This window comes from Trematomus bernacchii, unplaced genomic scaffold, assembly GCF_902827165.1.
Source record: "Trematomus bernacchii unplaced genomic scaffold, fTreBer1.1, whole genome shotgun sequence".
In the NCBI taxonomy this organism is placed as follows: domain Eukaryota; kingdom Metazoa; phylum Chordata; class Actinopteri; order Perciformes; family Nototheniidae; genus Trematomus; species Trematomus bernacchii.
In genome coordinates, this window is record NW_022987739.1 from 15,313,913 (window position 1) to 15,341,720 (window position 27,808).

At 41.5% G+C, this 27,808-nt stretch overlaps 1 protein-coding gene across 1 annotated transcript in view; it reads right to left on the reverse strand.

Moving 5' to 3' along the window:
- Positions 1-27,808, reverse strand: part of cachd1 (cache domain containing 1) — an 83,819-nt gene that overhangs the window by 31,307 nt on the left and 24,704 nt on the right. The window contains exons 2-4 of the mRNA XM_034147505.1: positions 15,128-15,190; positions 7,992-8,140; positions 1,349-1,455 (exon numbers count right to left, since the gene is read on the reverse strand). Of these exons, the coding sequence (XP_034003396.1) occupies positions 1,349-1,455; positions 7,992-8,140; positions 15,128-15,190 (319 nt within the window). The remainder of the gene's footprint in view (positions 1-1,348; positions 1,456-7,991; positions 8,141-15,127; positions 15,191-27,808) is intronic.

Consider the following 27,808-nt stretch of genomic DNA (forward strand, 5'->3'; position numbering starts at 1 on the left):
TAATAACTCTTTACCTCTAAATTCAATCTTAAAGTGAAACTAAATGTGTCCTTCTATGCAATAAAGCGTTGTCAACAAGTTCTGAAACTCAAATGTTAGGTTTAGGCATTTGAGTAGAAACAGAGGTTTTGGTTTCTCAAATGTTAAAGCTTGGTTAGAGGAAACATTAATAAGAGCACAAGCACTGCATGACAATGCTATAGGAAAACACAAAATGAAGTTAAAAGCAAATGTGTTGGTATTTGAAGCTTGATTTTTATTTGACTTTGGCTGATGGAAGTGTTTCTGAAATAGATTACTTTTGGGGCAGACAGCTTGGCACAATAAACAACATCCTTTCAAATTGATCAATTTTGTAGAAACATTTTGGGCATTTGAAAACTCCTTACTTGAGTACCTTACAGAACTATACTTATTTTTTGTGATCAAACGATCACAAATGGAATGAACTGCCAGTGTTTTTACAATGTGTGCTGGACTGAAGCTAAAGGTTTAAGAGACACAGGAAACACAGTTCAATATTCCAGGAAAATGCAGCTGGGATATGACACAAACGCTTGTAAAACAGCTCGATATTTCTTCTCTGGAAGCAGAGGAAGCACACCCCTAACCAGGCCATGGCATCAGAACAGAAAGACCAGCAGAGAAAAGTAGGCTTTCGCCTGCTTTTTATTCGATTTGATCATTTTCTTTAAAATCATGTGCAGGCCAACATTTGTGGTGTAGACACAAGTGGATTTTACATTGGGTATCATAGTGGGTAATATTCTATAAGGTAGCAGTGAGAACACCATCAAATCGCTTTCTCAGGAGATGTTGAGGTTAAATGTATGTACTATAATGGCATGTAAAAGCCTCAATTTAGGGACCGTTTGAGTTTAAGTGAGGACAGAAACAAGTCCCTGAACAACAGGATAGTGAAAACATACACTACCTGAACACAACTGCAGGCAAAGTTCAAAGTCAAACAAAGCGCGTTTGATCTCAGGCTGTAAAAATCATTTAAAAATCAAAGCGGAGGGAAAACATGAGAGAGAGAGGAGAGCAGAAAGTGTGAGCGAGGGAGCTCAGAGCAGACCGTAAAAACATCTCTTTAAACACGCAGAGCTAATTATTTCCCTCTCAGATCAATGTCCTCTCCTTTAACATTTCAGAAGATAAGACGAATAGAAAAGATAACACACATTTTTAATTAAACAGTGGTTGTCATGGAAATAGTTGTTAAATTATTCAACATCTCTCATGCATCTCTCACAGTAAAAGCAAAATGGAAACAAAGTTTAAACACAATCTTCGTGCCTGTGTTTCATTTGTTTCAAACAAGTGAGTGTGTGCCAGTCTAACAAACCTGAGTTGAGGTCCCGTCCAGGGTTGAACGCTCGGCTGTTGACATTGGGGGAAAGTCTGTCGCAGCAGATGGTCTTAGAAACGTTGGTATTGAAGTTTCCATCAAACCTAAATAAACAAAAAGAGGCAACATTTGAGAAATGTATAGAGCGTGTCCGACTCATTTGTTTACGGAGCAGTTCTAACTATTCTCACGGCAGCAAAAGATTCACTGCACCAATGCTCTGTTCCTAACAAAACACACAAACTCACAGGTTTGCAAATACCTCTGACTTTATGGAAATGTTTATGTTAACTTCTTTGACTGAGATCTACATGATTTACACAAACAGTATAGAAATGTACATGAAAACATCCAATTACATGAAACATCTGTTGAAACTAATAGAACCTGCTTGTTGAGCTGAATTGTATCACTGGCTAGATCATCTGTTGCCCAGACCCCGTATTAAAGTAGGAGTAATTGGCTAGTGAATAATATTTTCCACGGAAAACTACTTAAATTTCGCTTTTCTCCAAGCCAAGCTAATACCCAGTTCCCTGAATACATCTGAATGTGATTGTAGAAAATGTCCACTAAATGTGATGATTCAAATCATCTGTCACAGAACCTCAAACTTCAGACTGAACTGGTTATGTACAACAGGACTTGGGAGAAAATATATGTCTATTGATTAAAACAGAATTCTTTCAGGGAAAAGCAGGTGAGCTTAGTAGCTTGCTTGCACTGTAGCTGGTTTCTATATTGAGCCCTGTTGTTACAGATGCAGTTGAGTAATGCAGTGTTGTCCTCTAACAAACACACAAACCTCCAAATGCGTTTAAGAGGTGTCAAAAATGAGACACATGTTGCCATCAACACATCCTTAACACGTGGATCTTCTGCGAACATCTTTACACATATCTTATCAGATTTCATTTACTAATTTGAGCAGTGTTATTTTAAAATCTCTTTCATGTGGTTTCCAGAGCTCTATCTCGGCAGTTAAGAGCTGACAAAGGGTAGGTATGCAGAGGAGCAGACTGTTCTGCACTGCACCAAGCCTGGGTGCTTTGATCCTGCCATCCCTCAAACTACACCCCCCCCCCCACCCCACCATCCTCTGGCTTAACAACATTCAGACACACACACACACACACACGCACACATAAACACACACACAAGCAACACACTATTTGGCTAGCTCTGCTTGCTTGCAGACCTGGCCTTGGCCCGGTTTGATTGACAGACGCTGTGATGTAAAGGCTGCGTTTGAACTTCACTCATTTGGAGTCCCATAAGGCCAGAGTCATTACTATTCTCCTTCAACCCACTTTGCATAGAAGCAGTGTGCAGGACGCTCAGCACAAATGTGTGCCAGATAAAAAATACATTTGCAGCCGCTTTGAATTCCACATCAAAAACACATGATGAGAATGAGAGAGCGAGCAGAAATGGAGAAATGGGGGGAGTACGGCGGCGGTTCTGATCAAACATTTTAATGAGGGCATACAAAAAAATAGTTTTGCAAACAGGCTGACACGAGCCTGATGTTATTTACTGCATATAACAAATATAAATCCAAACTCTTTTAACCACGTATATTCCAAACTGAATGCATGGTGATTTAAATAATTAGTCCATTGAATATGCATATTAATAATGTATTTTAGGTATGCTTGCTTAATTACCATACACCACCTCCCAGAAGGGGTTGTTCACTACGCAGCAATTAGACATAATCCTGAGGACAATTCAACAGACACACAGCACCAGTAATTGACCTGTGAAAATCCTTGATGAAAAGTACAATTTATTGATGTTTCTTTATATATCCTCTTTGGTTTAATACAGAATGAAACTGAGATATAACTGCAGCATTTCAGAAGAGCCAACATGGGTGTTAAAACAGAAGGAAAAACAATTTCTTTCAATTTTGGACATACTGGAGAGAACACATCAAGTCCATAGCAAAAATTGGAACAGGAAACCTCTTCAAGATAAAGCTGCCCCTGCCGTTTTCAGTGGAGACTAGCCATCCACTGTTTATAAAATCCATTATAATAAGATGTACCCTGCTGTAAAAAACCTGTATATCCAAAAAGGAGGCAATCATATGCCATTCCAAAAGCCCAGTGTGTTCAATTACCTTAAAGAGTCTTGCCTTTGTGCAAGCTCCAACGTCAAGAGTAATACCCTTTCTAATGTGTTCGCAATCCCTCCTTGAATAGCAGCGGTGAATCTAGCAACATACTAGCTTGAGAATGGAGAGCGCTTAAAGAAAGCTCTATCTAAACAGCTTTGAATGGTAATATCAATATGGAGAGTGGATTTTGGAATCCTGGTTGGTTTCCGGCAGCTGCTTTCAGTAAGAGCTCTGGTGTTTTAAAATACTGGCCTCCCTCATGTATGTAAATGGAGATGGGCAAAATATTAGCAACACCATTTAAAAATTATGAAATCTAAAGCTCTTGGGAAAAGCCGCTAAAAGTAAGCGATAGACTTATTTTCCCTCTCTCACTGGAGGAGTATGCCTTTCTGTTTCTTTTCTTGTGTCTCACTTTGGAGAGATAGATCAGTAAATAGTGGAAATCAATTATCCTCTTTTTTCTTTTTTATAACTGGTACTTACTTAGTCTTTCTTTTGATCCATCATTGAGATAGAAGTAACAGAAGAGAGACTAACAAAGAGCGTTTTATTTTTGTTTGACTGATCCGTGAGCTGAAAGTATTGTGTATTAGAATATAACTTAATACCTGTTAAAGGGTGTAAGTGGGTTGTTGTTGTTTTAGTTGGAATAGGGCTTATGTTGTTGAAATAACTGCATCAAAACATAGCCCAGGAATTGTGTATGACTAGCTGAATCTGTTACCAGTAGGCTATGTCATGGTTTCCATTCGCTACATTGCCTCCTTGATTTAGACTCTCACACTGCTGTGCTATCCATTCACCTACTAGGGAGAGAGTAAGGGAGGATCAACTAGGATTGTAGTGGGGGTATCATAAAAGACGGATTACAGACTGAGCCAACGGGGCCGGAGCCAAGGGGCTTCTCACAGAGGGCCCCCTCAGACCTCAGAGGGTTATCCTTGTACAGAGGCCTTTAAATGTACCACAATGCAAAACAAGGTCAAAGTGATATCTGTCTTCTCTGGAGAATAAGTTCCTTTTGTTGTATCAACTTTTCAAAATCACTTGGGTTATTAGCAGCACGATGACTTCAACTGTTTAGATACAAGTATGTGTTGTTGTGCAAGTATGAAAAAGGCCAGATAGTGGAGACACAAAGTCCTCCTCCCTGCTTATGCTGTCCTTGACTATCAATGGAGGAAGGAAAGGACTGGAAGGAAGGTGAAGAGTAGGGGAGTAATTGAAGAAGGGAAACCGACACTGGAAACAGGACTACATTGAAAGTTTAAGGGAGGAAATCACAGGGGAACAAAGGACAGAAGGAAAGAGGAAGAGCTTGACATTAAGAGAGGCATGTGGAGATGGAGAAAGAATATGTACACCTGTTAAGGCCACTTAAACAAACCCTCTCTAAACCTGCCTGGTGTTCTGTCAGATCCTTTTCTAATGTGCAAACAGAGGTATCAGCGTTGTGCTGACTGAGCAACCAGGAGATCAGCTTGATCTGAAGTAAGAGCTCTGAGAAGCTGCTCAATGGAGCCAAATATACTCTTGATCTGGACTGTAAATCTGCCAAGAACTTAGATGGTGAGAATTCCTCTTAAGAAATTGAAGCTCAGTATTAGCACTATGGTGTCTTTCATCTTTATGTTTAATTCATGAGTGGAGGTATTAGGAATTCTGCAATATCATATCTCATTTGACATTAGGATATTATGTTTGGCATCTGGTGTTCTGTTTAGCAACTCAGATCCAGGCTGATGACCCTGTCAACATGATGACAACAAACTAATATACAAAAAGTAAAAAACCTGCAATTACTACATTCAATATTAGCAATTCAGATCTGCTTTAGTGCTTTGTGATATAAGTCACCGACTGTTGAAAGCTGATACTCCTTGATGCCTTCCCTTTCCATCTAGTGTAATCATTAGCTCAATACCTAAATGCTAAGTCATGGGACAAACATAAAACTTTCAGTGATACTGCTGGTCAAACACTGATGCCTGCAGGCAGCAAGTATAACCCGGCCATCTTTGGGGACATCATGCCATGATGTCATTCCCTTTCTACCTTTCTCATGTTTCAGTGACAGTTGTTTGTTTACCTCTTAAAGGAACTCTTACTTCATCATATGAATAGCATTTTACAAGCACAGTCCATTTGCAGCTTATCTCCTCTACAACGGTTGGTGGAATGTGACTATTAAAACGCCATCTGGGACTGCTCCCAAACACACTTCTCACTTTTACAACTGCATATGAGTGGAACTGTTGAAATGAGCACCTGGAGATGACATGTTAAAAATACAAACATACAGAAACACACTTACGCCAACACCAGGAGTCACATCATCTTTCTATTTTTAGGTACAGTCTGTCATTGGGACTGAGCAGTGATTAAAGCATACCACTGGGTGCTAAGCACGGCCTCGGTGGCCTCCCTGTGAAATGATAGCCTGCTAGCTTGACAGCTAACAGACATGGACACTCTGTGAACCACCTGATCCCCCTCTAAACTGACTGACCTGACTGAGACCCCGACAAGCAGCTGATGTCTGATACTAATGAAGGACACTCTGAAACAGACAAAAAAGATCTGAAATCCTGTCCCAATAGTGGCATGGATTCTTCTACTTTTAATGACCATCAATCGAGATTGGGACTGACGTGCAAGTGACAATCTCTGGTCGGCACCTTAACTCCTAGGCTGCCAAGGCTCTCTGTCGGCCAGTAAATGTGTTGACCACAGCTGTCTAGTACTTGAACTTAAACTATTTGCTAAATGGGTTTACAATGTAACATTTCAGCCTGACTGAAACTGGGTTTTTGGTGCAATTTCTTTTTTTATAAAGCTCTTTTGGATTTGTCTGTGACCACTGCATGTAAATAGCAATGCATTATACAGTTGAAAAATAAACATAAGTTTTATCCTTGGATAAAGTAGCAGCAACACTGTTTCTAAATTATCTTAAGTATATATATGTGTCCTTTTCTATGTTTTAAATTCTTGCTGCATATCAGAGAGGCATGTATATTTTCAAAAAGGTTAAAATTGCGTGTATGGGTCTTCTAATTTATCCTAAGAGGGAGGTGGTTTTTCAGCTGCTTCCTGATGCAATAATCTCTTTGAGAGAGCTCATGTATTCTTCATACTGCACGTTGAACTATCCCACTGTGCAGAAAACAATGCATGAGAAAGATCTGCGTTCCCTTTTCTTAGGCTGCAGACGATTCTTTGAAGTTCAGGGATCTGTCAGACTCAGCTTCAGTTTGGTATGCCCCCCCAACCCCCCCCAACACTACCACCCATGTGACTGCATTTCCATCCAACTTATCCGAGTCTTACATCATCTTTTCTAAGCAATTTCTGCCTCAAACTGTCTCTCAGTAAATCCATGATTTTAGACCTGGGAGTAGAGCTAACATGTCAGGACATAAATACAACATGTCTGCATGTGAACAACTGTTGAATGTATGTACAGTATGTCATGTGCATGATTCGGCTACAGGTGGCCAGTGGCTCTGAGCCAGGCAGCTTCCACTCTGCACGACTGAAGGGAAGGCAGGTGACCTTGCAGCCTGTGAAGTCTGCAGCGGGAAGACTTCACAGAGCATAACCTGGTCACATCGGCTGATAAAGGGGGGAGAGATAGACAGAAATGGAAAGAGAGGGAGAAAGAGGGGATGAGGGGTAGACAACAGCTGCTGCTCTGTAGATTCAAACTGAAAGCAGCTCTCAGCTTTGAAATGTGTTTTCGCATGCAAGTGGAGTTAGTGATTGGCTGAAAAGCCTACACTGTGGGCTGAGGCAATTTAAAACTCTCTCCCTAGAGGACTTAAATGTGACATTTTCAGGCTCACACCAATTTTCATAAATAAAAAAAAAAGGCTTTTGTTGTGTAGGCAAATTCCATAAGAATATTACCCTGAAATGGATTGCCTTCCTGGGCTCCATGTACCATAAAACATTTTAATGTAGGTAGGTACACTGCAGTAAAAAGAGTTACGCAGCAAATGGCATAACTCCTGACTGCTTGAATAGGTTCTGAAAAAAGGGTAGAGTTTAACACACTGCCAGGTATCAGAGTGTGCCAACACTACTCAACTCAAGGCTATTAATGATGTGATGTAATCCAAAGATGATCATAACATGTTTAAACAAGGGAGAGACAGGGAATGAGACAGGGAAGTGTGTGTGTGTGTGTGTGTGTGTGTGTGTGTGTGTAGTCAAAGCTTAGCGTAATGTATAGAGAGCAGTCTGCAGGTGCAACCAGTGGGAGGTGAGTTTACAGACACTGAACAAACCTCCTGCAGAGATTTTTGTTTGAGTGTTATGAGAGAGACAAAGACACAGAAGAGTGTGTGTGTGTGTGTGTGTGTGTGTGTGTGTGTGTGTGTGTGTGTGTGTGTGTGTGTGTGTGTGTGTGTGTGTGTGTGTGTGTGTGTGTGTGTGTGTGTGTGTGTGTGTGTGTGTGTGTGTGTGTGTGTGTGTGTGTGTGTGTGTGTGTGTGTTAAAGAGAAAGTTACTCACTCCATCATAGATGTGGGTATGGAGCAGCAGTCCTGTATGGCAGTGAGTGGCGAGGTGAGGTGGGCGGTGTACGAGGCCTCTACCACCTGTTTGTTCCGGTTCACCACGTCCAGGTAGCGGTTAAACTTTTCACGGATCTTTTTGGCCAACTGCACACAAAAAAAACACAAAAAAACAGACAAATTATTAAAAAGACAGTTATAAGAGGTGACAGCTAAATGTACCTCTTAAGCTCTTAAAGTCATAAGTACCTAAGTAAACCAACCGTTCAACAAAATATCCCTTTTAAAGTAGTTAAAAGATTACAACCATCACATTTAGCATTCACACAAGTATGCACATGTAGATCCAGTAGTAATAACAGGGATAAACAATAATTAAAAGCTAATTTGTGGTTAGAAGTGTGGTTTGTTTAGCTGTGGTTGCAAGTTGTTGCACAATAATGACCCTGAGGACACAAGAAGACAGGAATCAGACACTGCCTTCCTCCTGTGAATTAGGAGTTAAATATTGCAGTGAAAAGCGGGATCGTTCAGATAGTGCCTTAAAAAAAGAATTCCCCAAGACTTCTGCAAAGTCTTTTTAAGTATCAGAGTTTGTTTTGTTGGGTATTGAAAAAAAAAAATAGATTGTGTTGCATTGTTTATGTTATTGAATAATAAACACAATCCAAAAAATTGTTAGAAACAATAAATGCATTTATCAAAGTTGAAGTACTGCAGTGTCAGCGAACACTTGCATATGGACATATAAAACAGATGTTCACATAAACACCCCAGGTCAGGACACTCCAATTGAGAGAATTTCTATAATTTATCCTTTCATTTCCAGTGTTACCTTAAGTCGGTTATATGCATATAAATACAGATGAATAAACTGACCTCGATCAACTCTATTTGTTTGTATTCTTTCTTTACTGTAACTTATTCACTTCTTACTCATTCAATATGCTTATATTTTTCAATCTCAATGTTATACATTTGCTACTTGCTTCTGAAGTGTATCTCCTCTTTATCTTTTGTCTGCTTTGTACTTCAGAATCCTTCCTCTCACATTGACGTCTGCTTTTTTTTGGGATAAGTATAAAAAGCTACCTCTAAATGTATCCCACTAAGTAACAATACCATGATGGCTCTAAAGGAAAAGCCATAAATTGTACATACAAGGCACACAGCACTGTACAGAAAAGGTTACACTGCAAAACAAACCTAACTTGATTGTATTCATGGTTATAGCTTAAAAACACACTTAAAAGAAAACTGAGACTGACATGTGTTTGAACACACACTCAGTCAGTCCTCAACATCCATGCAAACACATGTACACAAACAAGTTCATCAAAGATGCCCAGCACTCAGGCCGCACTAAGTGTGAAATCCATCACTGTTAAAAGTCAAGCAGAAAGATGGATGCGTGAGAATAAAAACATTTCTTTTTTGTAGTAACCTTGCAATCCACATTTAAAATACACTATCAACGATTTGACTTAGTCCTTAAAAAAACACTCTCCTTTTCAAACAGAAAATGTGTGTAATTTACCTTTTATAAGCATGAAAACAAGGAGACAGGAAGGAGGGAATAGTGGTTCTAGACAAAGGCAAAACGGCTAATTTAGTCCGTGTTTACTGGGGCCCTAATGAAAGCCCCTGTACAGGCATACATTATGCTTTGTCTTTCTTCCTCTGAAAGACAGGGTTCTGGTTGAGCAAACATCTCACAGGGCTCTTTTTGATATGGGGTTCCAGCTCCTTTGGGGGAAATAATGACCAGCTCTAGTCGCCTCCTGGGGGACATGAATAACCAGCGCACCGCCTCTTCACACCAAGGTTCCTGTTCTTTCTTTATTTTGCCATGAAAGGATTTGTGAGCAACACATGCATGTAATCTGTTACAGATTGTTCACTTCCTTTGAAAGCTTTAACATGTTCTATTCCTTTACTAAAGATATTTTAAACTACTAATCACTAGTATGAAGAAGTGACTTTGGGATTAGGCAGGCTACCCTGTCTTTACATTGTATTGTATTTTTTAGCAACTTTGAGTGATTTGGAGAAGGTTTGGTACATAATGAAAACATAGAAATATTATTAATTAAAGGTGGGGTAGGTAAGTTTGAGAAACCGGCTCGAGATACACTTTTTGTTATATTCCATGGAATGCTCTTAACATCCCGATAGCAATGAATATCTTAAGTGCTTTGACAAAAAATCCATAAAAAAAATGTCATCTGTGGAAGCCGTACTGCCGTAGCGCTGTAAAAAGCACGACCAAATAACTGGATGGCCGACCTGCCTGTCAGCCTTCCATCTGTGCACAAACTTATCTCGTGCCCTCATTGGTCATGTGCGCGTTCGTGTGTGTTGGAGGAGGGGCTCTGTAAGGAAGTGGCAGATTTTTTCCGGCTGTGTATTTTCAAATTCTAGCGCACTCAAGCTGGTTTCTCCAAAATTACCTACCCCACCTTTAAGGTTTTAAAAAATGTAGTCCTATTTTTGAATGACTGAATGTTTTGTTTTGGCATAAACCCCTGGTTTTCTTTTTACATTTCACATTTAAATTGAATTATGTGGGGTCCACCTACTTCTAGAGAACTCAAGAATGATTAAACGGTGCACCCTGAGCTGAATTTCGAGAATTGTCAGAATACAATAAATGTGAAAGCGTTCTTAATTTGATTGTTCAGTTTGTTTGAAAGGTTTACATTAGGAGGGATGTGTGCATTGATTGCAAAAGTCATGCAAAAAAAGTTAAAATGACTTCAAGAAAAATGGCAGTGCTCTGAATTCTTTCCTAAGCCATTGTAAGTTACCTTCTCAGCCTTGTTGGATACAGAGAAATGCTTATTTCCACAGTAACTGGAGCCCCTTTGTTCACATCCCATAATTCCAAAAGGCTGCGATTCAAGCCAGGAAAAAGGAAATGTACCGCGACCCACTGACCGCTTGTACACCTAATCAGCCGGCCAGTATTCTTATTACGGGTTTAACAGGGCCTAAGGCACAGCCCACAATTACTACCACACACACACACACACACACACACACACACACACACACACACACACACACACACACACACACACACACACACACACACACACACACACACACACACACACACACACACACACACACACCACACACACACACACACACACACACACACACACACACACACACACACACACACACACACAACACACACACACACACACACACACACACACACACACACACACACACACACACACACACACACACACACACACACACACACACACACACACACACACACACACACACACACACACACACTTAAATGCACACACACACACACACTTAAATGCACACACACACACACACAGTTAAATGCACACACGTGGTTCTCCCCCACTCACAGTAATATCCGTGCATGGCAATTAGCTGCAGTGAATTTTGCATTAAAAGGGAGAAAATAGGCCAGTGTTCTGCTGGGGAGTGTTTCCATAGCTGGGGGGGAGAGAGGGAGACAGAGGGAGAAAGTAACACCCCACTTTAACAGAGTGACTTAAGAGAAACCAGAAACTCTGAGCTGTGCAAGTTGAAGCTTATGTTACAGTCTGCCACGGTGCAGCCAAAGCAAACCTGCGCTCTGCAGATTAACCACACTCTTCCAAAACACAGGTTCCTCTCTCCGACCCTTCTGACCAGCTTTCAGGGTGAACAGCACCCAGTGGGGTTGGTGCAGCCGCAGAGCTGGAGTGAATGGAGCAGGTGCACCCTGACGTCTTGTGTTGGGAGTTTTGAGGTTTGCCAGACGGCCTTCCACCACAGTAACTGGCAGTGGTGTTTACGGCAAGACAAGTGCTTTACTTTCAGTAATGGTTTATGGGATGAGTGTTACAGGAAGAGGCACTAGATTATGCACTAGCAAAATTAAGAAACTGTACAGGATCATCCATTCATTTTGAATAAGTCCATTAGTCTGCTTCCGCAAATAGGTTTACAAAGCTTCATTATAACAGTTTTACTGTCAGAAAAGTTTGATAAACCTCCACACTGCTGACTTTCTTCACTTCAGTGATGCCGATGCAAGTACTTTGCATGATATACCAATGAATGAATACATTTGCCAGTTTCTAAAATGATGTATTACCGGACGCTCCTATTTTGTATTTTGTGGAACAAACTACAAAAGGTTAAATTATAACAGCTAAATACGACAAACTGTGTATGCGATATCAGGCTAATGCTGAGGATTTGTTTTGAGCAGACAAAAAATTATATACATGTGGTCTCTTATGCCTATAACAGATATCCTAAAAGCAAGAGTAAATGTAGTTAAGAGATAAAAGGGTGAACACCACATGTAGCAGTGTAGACCTGACAACCAAAAGCAGGAAACACTCAAAATCCCATTCCTCACTTGAATGAAACAATTTGTGGTTGTCCTTTTCCTGCCGTTTCCTAAATGTCACCTTGTGAAGACTACATCTACCCTGAGTTGCCGTAACAATGAAGCAGTTTAAGGAGCTGACACTGTAAAGCACTCAAAATCCACTCCGGACTAAAACCACCAGACTCAGGGACAGTTTCATCCCACAGGCAATAAGACTGTCAAACACCTGAACTGTTGAAACAACATCCACAATATTCATCTGGCTGCTACTTAAAAAATATTTATCTATTTACCTAATATATCATATTTGCATATAGACTCTTATTGCACTATTTCACCATTTCACCTTTTTAAACTATTTTTCTTCTTGTATTTACTATTTACTATTTACTTGCACTATATGTTTCTGTTTATCTGTGTTTTGTGTTGCACTGTTGGAGAAGCCTGTGAAACAAGATTTTCATCGACATAACTACACTGTAGCTATGTTCGTTTCACAAATAAAGAACCTTGAACCTTGAATCCCAGCACACATTTACTGCCTAACATGGGTAACCAACATTTGTTGAAATGGGTCTTTTCAGCATTAAGTGTGTCCCTAAAATGTGTTATTAAGTTACTACTTACTCTTGGCTATTTGTTATGTAATGCCCCTACAATTCCTTTCCAATGGTTTGAGATTATATATATTTTAATATCATATTACTAGGTCAATCCCAAGGCAAGCTCAGTATTTGGTTCCAATCAAGGATATATTTTTTTATGGATTGCATCTGCTATGTAAAGCCTGATCTACAGTATATTCAATTATTTTGGTAATTCATAGCCCTCTATTCTATAACTCTGTTAAGAGAACCTTATGCTTAGAAAGAGCATTGCATGGGAATGATGGACCAGCATGAAAACATTAGAAGCCTGCACTCTTTATAATATTCACTCTAACAGCAGATCTCACCGAGTATACCAATAGACTTATAGAATAGACAGGAAACCACTCAATGACAGAGTGATGGAGAGGGAGGCATCATAACATTAACCATGGACAGATGTCTGCATGTCGCTCGGAATAATGCATTTCTAGATAAGAAACCCATATTAGGGGCCAGTGCCTCCTCTCTGGAGCTCCTTGCCCTCTCTCCCTCCTCTGCAGACCCACTCCTAATTGGGCTTCACTTTGGCTCATGGATGTGCCCAGAGAGAACCCGCAAGAAAACTAAGCCAGGGCTGTCATCTGAATGAGTTGGCGTCTGACACAGAGGGGTTGCAGCCAGAATGCATGGACCCCATGAGCTGTTAAACTATTCCAACATACACCAAAACAATGTGTAGTTAGTTCAAAACTCAAGACTCAGTATTGTAGCTGAAGTTTCTGTGAAAGGAAATGCTTCTAGACCACAATCAGCATGTGCAAAAAACGTATGTGAGCAGCGGTGAGCGTCTGTTGTGCTAGTTTTTGCAATGTTTGCAGCACAGTTGGCTGGCTGGCTGTGGTTGGCCTTGCTAGGGAAATCACTCGGATTGGCTGTGACAAAATGAGAAACTGAAGCACAGTGAAAAATCTAAAAGTCCACACACACAAAGGCTAATAAGGCCAAGTGGTGAGCCATTGAGAAAGGTCAGTAAACGCTGCTTTAAAAAAAAATGTATGAAACATTTTTGCAAATAGGGACCATGCAACAGTCTGCCCTCATCTGAGCTTTTTTCTTTGAGTCAGTTACTGTGGCTAGGACTTGAGAGACTGGACAACACTTTATAATTAGGAAGACCCTTGGGTTTGTATGAAAACTATGTTTGTGCTAGCTAGCAAGAACCATCTACGTCTCTATTGTGAAGAACAAAGATCAAGGCCTTAAAGCCAGATTGAAGCTGCCTCTGGAACAGCAAGTAGCTGCAAGGTGAGATATATTATACATTTCACACACATGCACCAACGTGAAAGGATATGCTAATGCTCACACAGTCACAGAGGAAATGCAAACAAACATCCAGCTGTCTGTTCTTGCTGGTGGCTGTTTACTGTCACTCCTCCAAGATTCCTGACGCGCGCACACGCACACACACACACACACACACACACACACACACACACACACACACACACACACACACACACACACACACACACACACACACACACACACACACACACACACACACACACACACACACACACACACACACACACCACACACACACACACACACACACACACACACACACACACACACACACACACACACACACACACACACACACACACACACACACACACACACACACACACACACACACACACACACACACACACACACACACACACACACACACACACACACACACGTCGGCCAACAGAAATTCTGAGCATTGTTTTTCCAATCTGGAACAAAAAATCTAAAATGAATTTTGACTTGTGGATTGAAGGTCATCAAAAAAGTTCCCATTATCTCTTTAAAGGCTTCTTATTCTGTTTCTCTGCAGCTCTGCACTCATATTGGGAGCAGAGGGAGGGAGAAATACAGCACCGAGACAAGTAGAATAACAGACAGAGAACTTCAAAGCCAATGAGACATCAGCCGCAGAATTTTAATAAACCCCATTTTTACTTACTGATGGCGAGTGTATGTGTGAGTGTGAGTGTTTTGGTTCATTGCTGCTGAAGATCACAAACAGACACCATCCATGGTACATGCATGCACAAACAGTAGTACACACAAACATACACAGACACACAGAGGAGAGGGAAAGCCTTTGTATCTCACCTGCTGCACTTCCGTCTCTCCGTTTGAAGTCTTCTCAGTGTACACAAACGAGTTGAAAATCCTCTGTAGGGAGATGGAGAGAGAGAAGAAGAGACGCTGAGGTTAGATAAGGAGGAATGCAGAAGATCTGGCTCAATAATGGGAAACCATCTCCTGAGGAAGAATATTGGCAGGGTTTCTTTATAGTGATATATTTTTCTACCAGGTGTTGCTGAGCAGAAACCCTTTGTTATTAACACTCAAGGAATACATCCGAAAGTATTTTCCCTGTTGGAATTGACAAACATGTGTAAAGGCTAACAATATGTTCAAGCACTCCCGGCTCTTTATGTTCGGTGGCATGACTGCGGTTTCAAAGAATAAAGAATCCAGTCAGACCAGGAGTGTTTGTGGCTGCGTGACATTTATGCCAATTAATCAGACCGGCTATAATGAAGCTGCCGCCAGGAATTTGTATTACATTTGGGTGCAGACCAAAATGTGTCAAGATTCATGATTATCACAAGGCTTCAGATTCTTTCATTTTTGTTAACCTGTATTCTCTATTTTGATGGGGCTTTATTTAAGGCCATCACTGTAAAGCAACTACGTGACATACACACATGTATATGATACACTGTTGTGTAACCAACCCTTTGCCTATCACACCTGATCCATTTCTTCTAGGTTAATGTGATCTGGCACAGATAAAGTTATTTTGACAAGTAAATGATGGATTTACCCTTGATTGCACTAATTGCATTTACGTGTGCCTTGTTATACAATGGTTTAACATGGCACTACATGACGTCAAAGGCAACTTGATTAAAGGGACGTTTTTCATGCGGTAGGCTAAATACCTTCAGGAATCTGCAACAAGTCGAGCTGGTTTTACTAAACTAGCACCGTTATTCAATGGAGGAAATTCATTATAACTTGCTTCATAAACTCTGCCTAATGTAAATGTGCAAAAACGAGCATTGATGATAAACCTGGATTTCTGCCAAAACAAGCAACATATAGACGCAGACAGAAGGGTTCTGTCATTTGCATCAATTTCTAGGACTGGAGGAAAATGCGTCACCTGTCTGAATGTTGAGTACCTAATCACAAAGTAATGTAACATTTCTATATTCAACTTCCAGACAGAAACATTTTAATAGTCCCTGACTATATTGTAAAGTGAATAGGAAGTGGAGTGCTACATTAGGGCATGGAGAAAATGAGTCCTGGTGTGACCTCAGCCATTACACACACAAAGAGAGCTCCAGAAACACATTTCAAGAGCTGCCTGAATAACACACACACAGCTTGTTTCAGATAGTCCCCTGAGTCCCATCAGCTAAACATTTTCCCTCTTTCTTTTACTCCCTGACTCCCTTTCCAAACACAGCAAGCGGTACTGTGTGGCAGCTACCAACAGAGTAAAACTAATGTTTGTGTTCAGGCAGCAGGTAGGCAGATGTTTCACTGTAAGTCGCCCCACTGCTCACAAAGCCTTCAATTGCGTAGTTCCACACAGCCACTATTTCCTGTCCACACCTTTTGTTAGACACATTCCACAGGACACCAATATATTCCCAGAATGCATCCATACAACCTGGAGGTGATTTACTACACACTGTTATTGACTAGCCATTGGTACCTTCTAACAGATCTACATTTCAGCAGTACAAAACATAGTTTCTCTGTTTCATACAGCTTAAGGGCAAGGTTGGAAGTTCCTTCAAGATATGTAAGCCTCCTTCACAGAACCTAATTCATACAAGGCTTCTTAATAAAATAAATACCTTACTATTTTTGCAAAGAAATCAAGCTTAATACCACCATATAGAAAGTATAGCCATTACTACATCTTATTTAAAACATCAGCCAACAATGACACAAAAAAAGTTGGGATTTATATTTTCCAGAATACCAGCCACAGAGATCATGAAGTTACTATAAGGAAAAAAGAACCAGCACAGATTTAAGAAGCTTAAACCAGACCATGTTTACAATTTTTGCTTAGAAATGTAGTCAAAAAAGTTGCCTCTCAAGCAAAACCACACAGAGAAACAAAGATGCAAATACATACATGCTGCAATGCAAAATCTTCGTAATGCCCTCATCTGGGCCATAATTAGACTATTCACAGATTAGGAATCAAATGTAATTTGGGAAAATGTAATTATGTCTAATGTGGCCTATAAACAAACACAGAGCTAATAGTTTTAATCCTGATCGTCTGAATGGAGTCAGCAGTTGTTTGGGAACATATTCCTTTCATTTAACAGAAGCATGAGACTCACTGAGAAGTGCTATTCTGACAGTGTATTGACACAGACACACACAAACACAAACACATAGCTACATATTTTACTTCCAAGTCATTAAAAAAGTGCAAAACCAAGCCCAGCAGTATAGTGTTCCACCCCCTTTTTAGCAGAAAAAAGAAGGTCCAAAGCTGTAGAGCCGTCAAATAAACACGGACAAACACACACAAACAGAGCTGCCACTGCTTAGCAGGAGTCATGTGCTCTCAAAACACTAAGAAAAATGTCGAAAATGGGGAGGGAGATAGGCTCTGGAATGGAAAAAGACACTTTGTTTCCATTTAGCCAGCGATTATGAAAATGGCGAACAAACCCAGACGAGAGAGAAAACTCCTGTTGTTGATTAGCCACAGGTTAGCTGTCTTTCCCCCAGTGCCTCGAGTGTTTGTTGTTGGAGCTGCTTTGCGGTTTTCACAGCTATGGAGCAGCCGGGGAGGAATGCTCAGCTCTGAAACCCGAGAGGCCTGAGGCTGCCTGGGCCACCCTGAGCCCGTGGCCTCCCCTGACCCATAATCAAACACCCAAATGTTCACAGACACATTCACACCAGAAGAGAGATACACAGAGACAACCGTACGGCATCAGGGGTACACACCTGGTAGCTAGCAACCTCCAGATAGTGCTTGGCAGAACAGACAAAATAAAGTCTTACTATTGGTGTAATACTTCATGTTTTCAAATAATCAACAGGTAATGTAGCAGGATGTGCTGCAATAGCAGGGAAACATACTGAAGTCTAGTAATCATGGAAGTAAGCAATACTGAATTATAAATAAATAAAATCAGCTTTGCTTGTGTTTTGTGAGGGAGGAAATACAGTCAACGTGTTGGTTAGACCTCAAGGATACACACAATGCCTTTTGGTGACTCACTCAATGTAAACTAAACTATTGTTTATGTACAATAAATCTCCACAGGGCCCCTTTAAAATAAAATATTTAACTGGACCAAAATCCAAGCAGCTTTCTCAACATTAAGCTCACCAGAAATGCATTCAAACTGCTCAAAGTCCATTGATCAAAGAGCAACAGCCCTTGTCTCATTAGGCCACTTTTTAAATCCATCCACCTTGAGGTTAATCCTGAGCACAGGCGAGTTCACGTGAATGACTGAACCTCAGTCAAAGCTCAAACTCCGATAAATACCAGAACCTGTGTTTTGTTCTGTTCTCTGTCCTCGTATATTTGTTATAATAACACAGTAGTATTAGTTGTAGCAGTGGAATTTGGTTGCAAAAGAACTGACTTATCGTTTGATCCCTTCCAAAGATTATAACTTAACTTGGTACCCTCTCAATTAAAGTAAAATAGGAGGTTTAAGATTGAGCAGAATTACATAACCCATTGCTGTTTCGGGTCCCACTTAAAAAACAAACCTTAGAATTTAGTTTCAGTTTGTTGGCACTCTGTTGTATCAGCTACAGCATGGGAACCCTCCATATACTATATACAGCATCCATTTAATTGGGCCTGCCCCTCCAGCTCTTCTGCAAGGCTCTCCTAGGAGATTCTATAAACTACCCCAAGAGGCTCTTCTCCTTTTAAAAGAGACTCTTCTGTTCTGAGTGAGGCAGAGAATAAAATCCAGGCACATGACTGACAATCCCAGACTAAAGACGAAGAGACTTCAAGAGCCACTTGTGAATGTTTTTAGGGGAAGGGAATGGAGAAACAGGCACAGAGATACGGGGTAACAGAGAGGAAGAGCAGGGGAAATGGAGCAGACTGTGGATAGGCAATGGCAAGAGAGAGCAAAGGGGAGGAAAGAAAAGCAAAAAGAGAGGAACTGCCTTGGTAGCGTTGGGAACACACCTATTGGCACATCCCCCATCTTCAAAGAGCAGAGAGGAGCCGTCAGCCACACTCATTTGGAATTGGACTAGACGGCATGTACACACGAAAACATACACACAACCACACACACCCAATTCATCCTGGCTTTAGGGCTTGTTGATTATTGGTACACGGTTTATCTGCGAACACACTGGAGGGCAGAAAACAGCAGCATGGTCACACCTCAAATGTGTGTGAGCAAGTCAAAGTGACTGTGCCGATGTGGCTGTGAATGCTGGCTACGCGCAGACCCAGTGCATGCATGTGAAGCTCATCGACGCCTTATCCGTCTCTACAGGCTTCTCATTGAAGGAAACGTGTGTGAACTTCTCGCACACGTTTCACATTCACATTTCACATTTGGCTGCAGTGTGGATGTTTTGGAGCCTGAGAGATTGGTTTCTATACAACTGACAGATAAAAGCATAAAGCCCAAGGGAGAGTAACTGCTGCTTCCTCCATGCTGCTGGTATATAGCTCGGCCTCCCTCCTTCCTTCAGTGCTTTATCCCCCTTGGCTTTTCCTCCCTCCCTCCCTTCCTCCATCCCTGCCCCCTGCCAACTCTCCGCTCATTGCACTACAAAGAGCTGGAGCCGGGGACGCGGCAACAGAGCTTCGCCTCTGATGTGCGTCTGTGTTGTGTTTTTTTTTAACTTTTTCCTAGACCTATTGCCATGTCTGCATCCCCAACCGTGCCCTTCCATCTTTTTTTCTGAACACTACAAAGCAGAGTCAGGGAGCAGGCACCTGGGACTGGAAAAGATGGAGAGAGATTGTATTTTTGCAATACAACAAGAGAAGTCTGAAAATAATTGCACCTGCTGTTTACAGCTCCATTACACAGAGCAGAACAGAAGAAGAACATTTTGTAATAATCTATTTTTCTACAGGGATGAACGTGGTGAAGTAACCAAACCTTAGAAAAGATTTTTAAAAGGATTCACTGAGCTTCCTGTCAATTATTACTGCGCACAACACAACCTACGATCAATTAGGAACCAGATAATATGCTAGTCTGGCTTTGGTGTATCTTTCCACTGAGCCAAACAAATATTTTTCTAAGCTAAAGTCAAGGCAGTAAGAACATACCTGATAAAAGCATGGCTTTGCATTATTTTTATTGAAGAATTGTTTGGTTACAGATTATGAAAAGAAAGCAGTTTCTTAGAGGGTAAAATTAATGTAATCTTAATAGTGTGAGATGTTGCTTCATTCTCTGGATCCAACTTTATTGTATTGACTCCGTATCTCTCATCAGTGTTGTTGCCAAATCCATGGCTAACCATGGGATGATGAAAATGTTGTGCCAGGATTGTATTTGGCCAAAATAACTGCAATTTACAATATAATCCTGCCAATTACCAAAAGATTTTGGAATCACGTCGCCTTCCATGTTGTTATGAAATAGATATTCCAACATCCTTTCCAGTGAAGAACAAAAGTCAAACGATTTAGGTTATATGGCCATTTTAGTGTAAATTGGAAGTAAAGTAAATGGGTAACTTCAGATTTTGGGGATATATAAAGAGTATCAATATCTTGTATCAAATAAATAAAAATAAAAACATATTAAAGCTTGTTGAATGGACAACTTATGCCAAGAAAATCCTGCACTTGGACAATGCCGCAATGAAAAAATAAAAAAGGAGGGGTTAAATATGAGGAGACATGGTTAATGTGGATCTCTACATGTCTAGATCATGGCCATAGAGAAACCAAACCCTTGCTAATTAAGTGCATCTCTATTTCAATCCAGTGGAGCAGGTTTGTTAATTAAATGACCGACCGTCAGTGTCAGCCAACTGCTAGCTGCTGCATTTAGAGGGGGTCAATTTAATTCACTTGAATCAGACTAATGGCTCATTTCCACTACACGGCCTCACTCGGCCTCACTCGGTATGGCTAGGCCTCGTTAGGACTGGCTCACTTTATGGCGCATTTCCATTACACTTTAGGAACTGGGGTAGTATCTATAGTAACGCAGTGTAGGCGGAGCCGTGACGTCATCTTCAATGAGAACCCCAGAAAAACAACACAGCCGTTAGCTGTTAGCACTCGGAGCTCACAGCTCCTCATATCTGTTCAGAAACTAGACAAAAGTTAACAAACCACAGACTGCCTGTGTCATGGCGAATACATTCGCTGGTTTATTTATGTCTGTATAGGCCGTTGTTGTGAGTGTGGACGGTCGGAGCATATACAATGTTAGCTTAGCCAATCTCCATTCAGAAAACACGCATTTTAAAAGGTTTTTTGCCTGCCGTCTGTCTGCAGACTTGTCAAAGCATTAATTCATGGTTTTTACTAACCGGTATCAGTATGTCGTTACTTCGGCATCATTTTGAAACGTGTATTACAATTAAATCACGGTCAAATATGTTCATCTTGTTGTAGTTGTAGCCCCCTTCCCAGCGATTCTCTCTCTAGTTTAGCATACTCAGCCCGACTCAGCCTGGTTGTTCCTGGCCCTAGAACCACGATTTTATGGGGCCAGAAAAACTGTGAATTAGGACCCGCTAGCCGGTACTAGGCCAAGTGGAAACGCAACCAAAAACGGGCCCCGCACGGCTCGGCACACTTAAAGCGAGCTCCGCGCTGCAGTGGAAACGCGCCATAAAGGACAACCCCAGGCAACGGCTCGAAAGCCCCGGCCCACAGACTGAGTTAGTGCGGAGAGTTTGCAGCCAGCAACTCAAAGGCTTGATCTACTGCGCTCCATTTTAAATCTTCTATACTGTGTATTTGTGTGCTTATAGACCTTGATGTGCACATGAAGAATAGGAAGGATGGCTGCCACATGCAGAAATGATTCCAAGTTTTTATATCTTCATAAAAACGTGGTTGTCACGGTAATGTGACCTTAAGCTGTAATGGATAAAACAGCTCCACGTTTTTTTTCTCTAAATCCCAGGCCGCACTGCTTTACAGAAGCACTGAAAGGCCATGTGTACCCCACTTTCATACCGATATGTTGAACTACTACTTTTCTGATTTCAGTATGAGTAACACTGAATATAAAGACAGTAACATTATTGGATCTTCTGTAAGTAATGACACTATCTGATGAAGTAACATGATATTATGTTGTACCAACATTTATATGCTTTCTATTCTATCAATGGGCACAATTTCTTTTTTGAAAAAGTTACAAAGATTCAACAAAGCACATTGTAATCTAGTGGGTCCTGATCTAAGCGGTAAGGGTGTGGTGGTGGTTTCAGCTGAAATGGTATCCAGCTTTGGGACATACTGTAAAGAAAATACTTGGAAGCTTTTCAACATTTTAGTCCAAGACCTTGGACAAAGATGTCACATTGACCGCAGATGATGGCTTTTCAATGTGGAGAAACTTCTTAAAAAAGGAAATGTTTTCAAAAAAAAGAGGCCCTTATTCTATTTCTCGGTCATCACATGAAATGATTTCACCCCTTCCTTATGAGGTACACCATTTATAAAAGGAGCAGTAGCTTTTTATTTAACATTAATTATGTAACTTAGCTAAGGGCATCAAAATATTGATCAGTCTCTTTCGCAAGAAAGGCTGCAAGAAAAGGCAAAAGGGGAAAGAGATCTAAAAACATTCATCAAAATCCCAATACGTTTTTAAAAGATGGTCAGGAAAGTCATAGCACTTCCCCAAGCTACCAAATGTAATTTACTCCCGAGAGGGAGGAGCAGAGAGTGTATTAAACCCACATCTACTGATGCTGTAGATATTATTCACACCAAATGTACCAAAAGCCTTTAAATGCACTTTCTTTATCTTCCTCTGCCTCATTCAACCAAGGTCTCGTCCAATGTGGTGGGAGGGTGAAGCCTGTCAGCTATCGGGTGCTGAGGTACTGAAATAACAAGACCCCCTTTTGTCCAAATAATATCGTGGCCAAAAGAGCGAGAGAGGGAGAAATAGAGTGAGCGAGAGAGAGTCACGGCCATGCAGATCCCAACAGCCTCCACCCCCCCAACACCGACCGAGAGGCTCTCAGTCTCCGCCTGGGATGTTTGCTCTCCCTCTCCACCAGACAGTATATAATGCTTTCCACATGTGAGAGAAAATGGGAGTGAATGTAGGGTGGAGGAGAGAAGAAGGAAGGAGAGGGGCGAATTGTAAAAAAAAAAAAGTGGGGTCATGCGAGAGCAATAGAGAGAAGAGAAGGATAGCACAACTGAGGTTTAATAACAACCAGGCCAGACCTTTTATTTATTTGAGCTGAACTGTGAATAAAGATGTACAAATTGAATATCTGTTGGTATTTTACGCTCTTATTTGGTAGTTAGTATAGAGGCAGTAACATTTGAGGGAAGTACACATTAATCATCATGACTGATATTACGACAACTGGCATAGATCCCATAGCAACAAAAATGTAGCTTTAAATAAATCAAGAGGGCCTCGCTGCAGAAATGTTAACTTCTTGTCTGTCTGAAATCAAACTAACTTCAAGCTTTTGTAGTGTTACTCCATTTGGCCCTCCTGCAGGACAAAGGATGGTAATGAGCCATCTTAGGCCCTGGCCCCATGAGGACGCATACGGTTTCCGTTACAGTTTTGTGTCATATAGACCGTTCGGCCACACTAGGACGACAGAATATGGCAGTAAACGACTACGGTAACGATAACGGGTCCCGAGGTGGATAGAACGGCATATGCAACGCTCTGGGGGTCCAACGGCTCCGTTATTACGCCCTATACGATCATTTTCTGATAATGATGACGCAATAGCCCCGCCTCTCCCTACCTTTCCTGCTCACCTCCGCGTACCCCGCGTCATTGCTGATGTGTTTCGCCAACAACAACAACAATGGCGGATCGCAGCGTTGCTATCGTGCTCCAGACGCTACTGACCATGCTACAGTTCTTTGTGCAACATCTACAGCAGCTCCTCCATCAGCAACAATTGGCTGCAACCACTTCCAGACTTTCTTTGAACATAAACAACAAATAACAAATGTGCAAACGCAGTATCATATATATTTATACTTTCCCATAAGGACCCAACGTGGCACGGTGTCACATGAACTTTAATGTTCTGGAAAGCTCCTTATACAGCTTTAGCCTTTATTTTATCTCATGAAGTCCCTAAGTGACACACACTTTCACACAGGCCCGGCATATGTACTGCAGCTTTTCCAGCGGTTGGAGCTAAACAGAGCTGTCTCGTGTGAACAGACACTTTCCGGTGTCTATTGCGTGTGGATGGAAGCCTTTTTTGCGATTGCGTTTGCGTATGCGTTTTACCGTATGCGTCCTCGTGGGGCCGGGGCCTTAATTGTGATGTATGTGCCGTTTACACGGGAACGAAAACGGTTGTATCCGCTACTTTTCTCTTTTGTTTATAGCCCGTTCGTTCACACGAGGCCTTAACGGAAAGTGGAAACGGACCCCTAAAACGATAACGGGTCCCAAGGTGGATAGATCTGCGGACGGAACGCTCTGGGGGGCTAAACGGCTCCGTGTGTCATGGTCAGTAGCTACTGTACTGCTACTGTACTGCTACTGACCATGCTACAGATGTTAGTGCAAAATCTACAGCTCCTCCACCACAACCATCAGCAACAAGTGGACATGGAGAACTACTTGAACTACATGTTGCTAAATCCACCGCAGAGAATAAACAGAAGGGCAACCAGGCAACCATGGCAACCATGCTCGGGGGTCTTCTTCGCTGCTTTTGGTGTATTTTGTGGCGGAAGTACAGCGCCACTTACAGGCCCGGCATATGTACTACAGCGTCTCCAGCGCTTTCGAGCGGTCTCGTGTGAACGGAAGACTTTTTTGATATTGCGTGCGTGCGTGCGTGCGCATATGAGGCTGCAGCCACACGAGGACGATAACGGAAACGCACCAAAATCATTATCAAAAGTCTTCCGTCCACACGCAATAGGCACCAGAAACGTGTCCATTCACACGAGACAGCTCAAACCGCTGGAGACGCTGTAGTACATATGCCGGGCCTGTAAGTGGCGCTGTACTGCTGCCACAAAATACACCAAAAGCAGTGAAGAAGACTTCTCGCGCATGCATGGTTTCCATGGTTGCCCTTCTGTTTATTCTCCGCGCTGGATTTAGCAGCAGAGGTGGGGTTTCGCCGGTCAACATGTCCGTTAAAGTTTAAATATTCCGGACAAAATTAGAAAAGTGCCGGTCAAAGGTCTTCTTTGTTATTTATTGAGCTTTAAAGCAAATGAATAACGAATCGATGTAATAATATAAGAATAATATACGGAGGACGAAGCCTCGCTTTTCCTCCCCCTCTCCTGACAGCCCGTCAGTATCCGTGGTCTCATGCAGCTGGCTGATCCAGTAATGAGTGACCCGACAGTAAAAATAAACATATTTATAACTAGTTTAGGTAGTTTGAGGGGTAATTAAAATAGCTATGGGTGATGATCTAACTTGAAGTGTGGCGGAGCTGCAGGTTATCATGCAGAGCTGCGTGTCTCCTCTCCTGTCCTGTCCGATTAGACTTCACTCGCGTTTATGTCCATATCGATCAAATCTAGCTGGAAGCTCCTGCTGGGTGCACTGTCCTGCAAGATACCGGGACCTGGCTCGAAACACTGGGGCTATTGCGTCATCGTTAGCAGGAAATGATCGTTATAGGGCGTAATCACAGAGCCGTTTGGCCCCCCAGAGCGTTTCATCCGCAGATCTACCCACCTTGGGACCCGTTATCGTTATCGTTTTCTGCGTTTCCATGTCGGCCTCGTGTGGCCGAACCGTCTATCTGATAGAGAACTGTAGCAGATACGACAGTTATCGTCCTCATGTGGCTGCAGCCTGAGTGTATTTAGAGCGCATGTGGCAAGGGCCATAGGGTGCAGGTTATTACCATAGAGTTTCCTGCACACAAGGCCCTTTGATGTTAAAGCAGTCGAGTCATTAAAACAAGGCCGCAGGCCACAGCAACCAAGCACTCATCATACAGACTAATTAGAAATACCAAAACTTGAATGAAAAATGAAATACTCATTCCTAATATTTTGATGAAAGTTTTTTAAGTTGAATCAACGTTTAAGCACCATGCAAAAATAAACGAGCCCATTTTAGACTGGTTTTCTCATGGTCTTTGAGACTGGAGCCTGAAAGCATCAAGACACACAGTGTGTGGCGGCAGTAGCGTCCGACCAGCAGTGCATTATGAGAATAGCAACTCGCTGTTAAAGTGGAGCCCATGTGAAAACTTTCCAAAGACAGATCAAAGCTGCATACCTGAGCACCTCCATTTAGCTGATAAAATCTAGGGAGAAAGAGGACGAAAACCAAACCACACAGACTGCGGTCAAATCACTCTGACACAGGAATTCAAGATACTGAGAAAACCGTGTTTTTATAGGGGCCTCGAAAGTATTTCATATCAAAAAGGTGCATAAATGATGGTGTTTATGTTCAAACAACATGACAAAGACTGAAAACCAAAGGAGAGTCGTAGTCAAACCATCCTTCAATGTGCAGCTATGAAATAAAAGTCATAGCTGCACTGTTATTTTGTTCAATCCAAGTTTCCGTTAAAAACATAAAATCGAGATTGTGCTCAGTGATAAAATCATTGATTAAAAATGTTTTTCCTGCCAAAGACCTGACATTTAATAAAGCTAGTTTAAGTTTGTTAAATACACTATCAGTAAGATTTTTTGTGACAAGCTGTGGCTGACATGGAATCACTGCTAAATCAACTCACACAAACCTTCCTGTTTCTAAGTTGATTCACCGCTCTTAATCTATTACCTATCAACACAGATATCGGCAAAGCTACAGGCAGGCAGGGCCCCGGCATGTCCTGGAAAGAGTTGAGAGTGCCATATGCCCTTGAGCCTGGACCCAACATATATCAGTTAGAGTTTGTTGCGGGGTTTTTTTTGTCAAGAATGATAATAAATGACTGTGAGGGTAAGGGAGTTCATAAAGAACCAGAATAGGAACCTCTGCTGCAAATCATGGTCGGCTAATTTGCACTACACATTCATTTAATTAACATTTGAGGCCTATAGTATAGAGACCAGTAGTGCATTTTTTAAGTTGAAATCCTTAAATTAGTAATGGATACACTTGGCTTTGGGACACATTTTGAAATGTTATACTTCATGCTTACTTATAACTTCAAGGAAGCAGGGAGCAGGCAAACGGCTCGCTGCACCCACACTGTGAGGGGGACCCAAGTACCCATCAGCAAAAACACGTCTGTTTGCTATCCTGGCTCCAAAATGGTGGAATGAGCTCCCCATTGACATCAGGACAGCAGAAAGCTTACACATCTGGCGGCGCGGACTAAAAACTCATCTCTTTCGACTCCACTTCGAGCAATAAAATTACTAACAAAGCACTTATATACTAATAAAGGACTGGCTTATCTAAAGCTAGTTGAGTAGCACTTGAAATGTTTTGGCTCTTGAAACCTGATGTACTTATATGATTCTGTCTTCTTCAAGTTTGTATCTTCTTGGTCGAATGCACTTATTGTAAGTCGCTTTGGATAAAAGTGTCAGCTAAATGCAATGTAATGTAAATGTAATGTAATATAATTAATTAACTTGTTATATTTGGACATCTATGC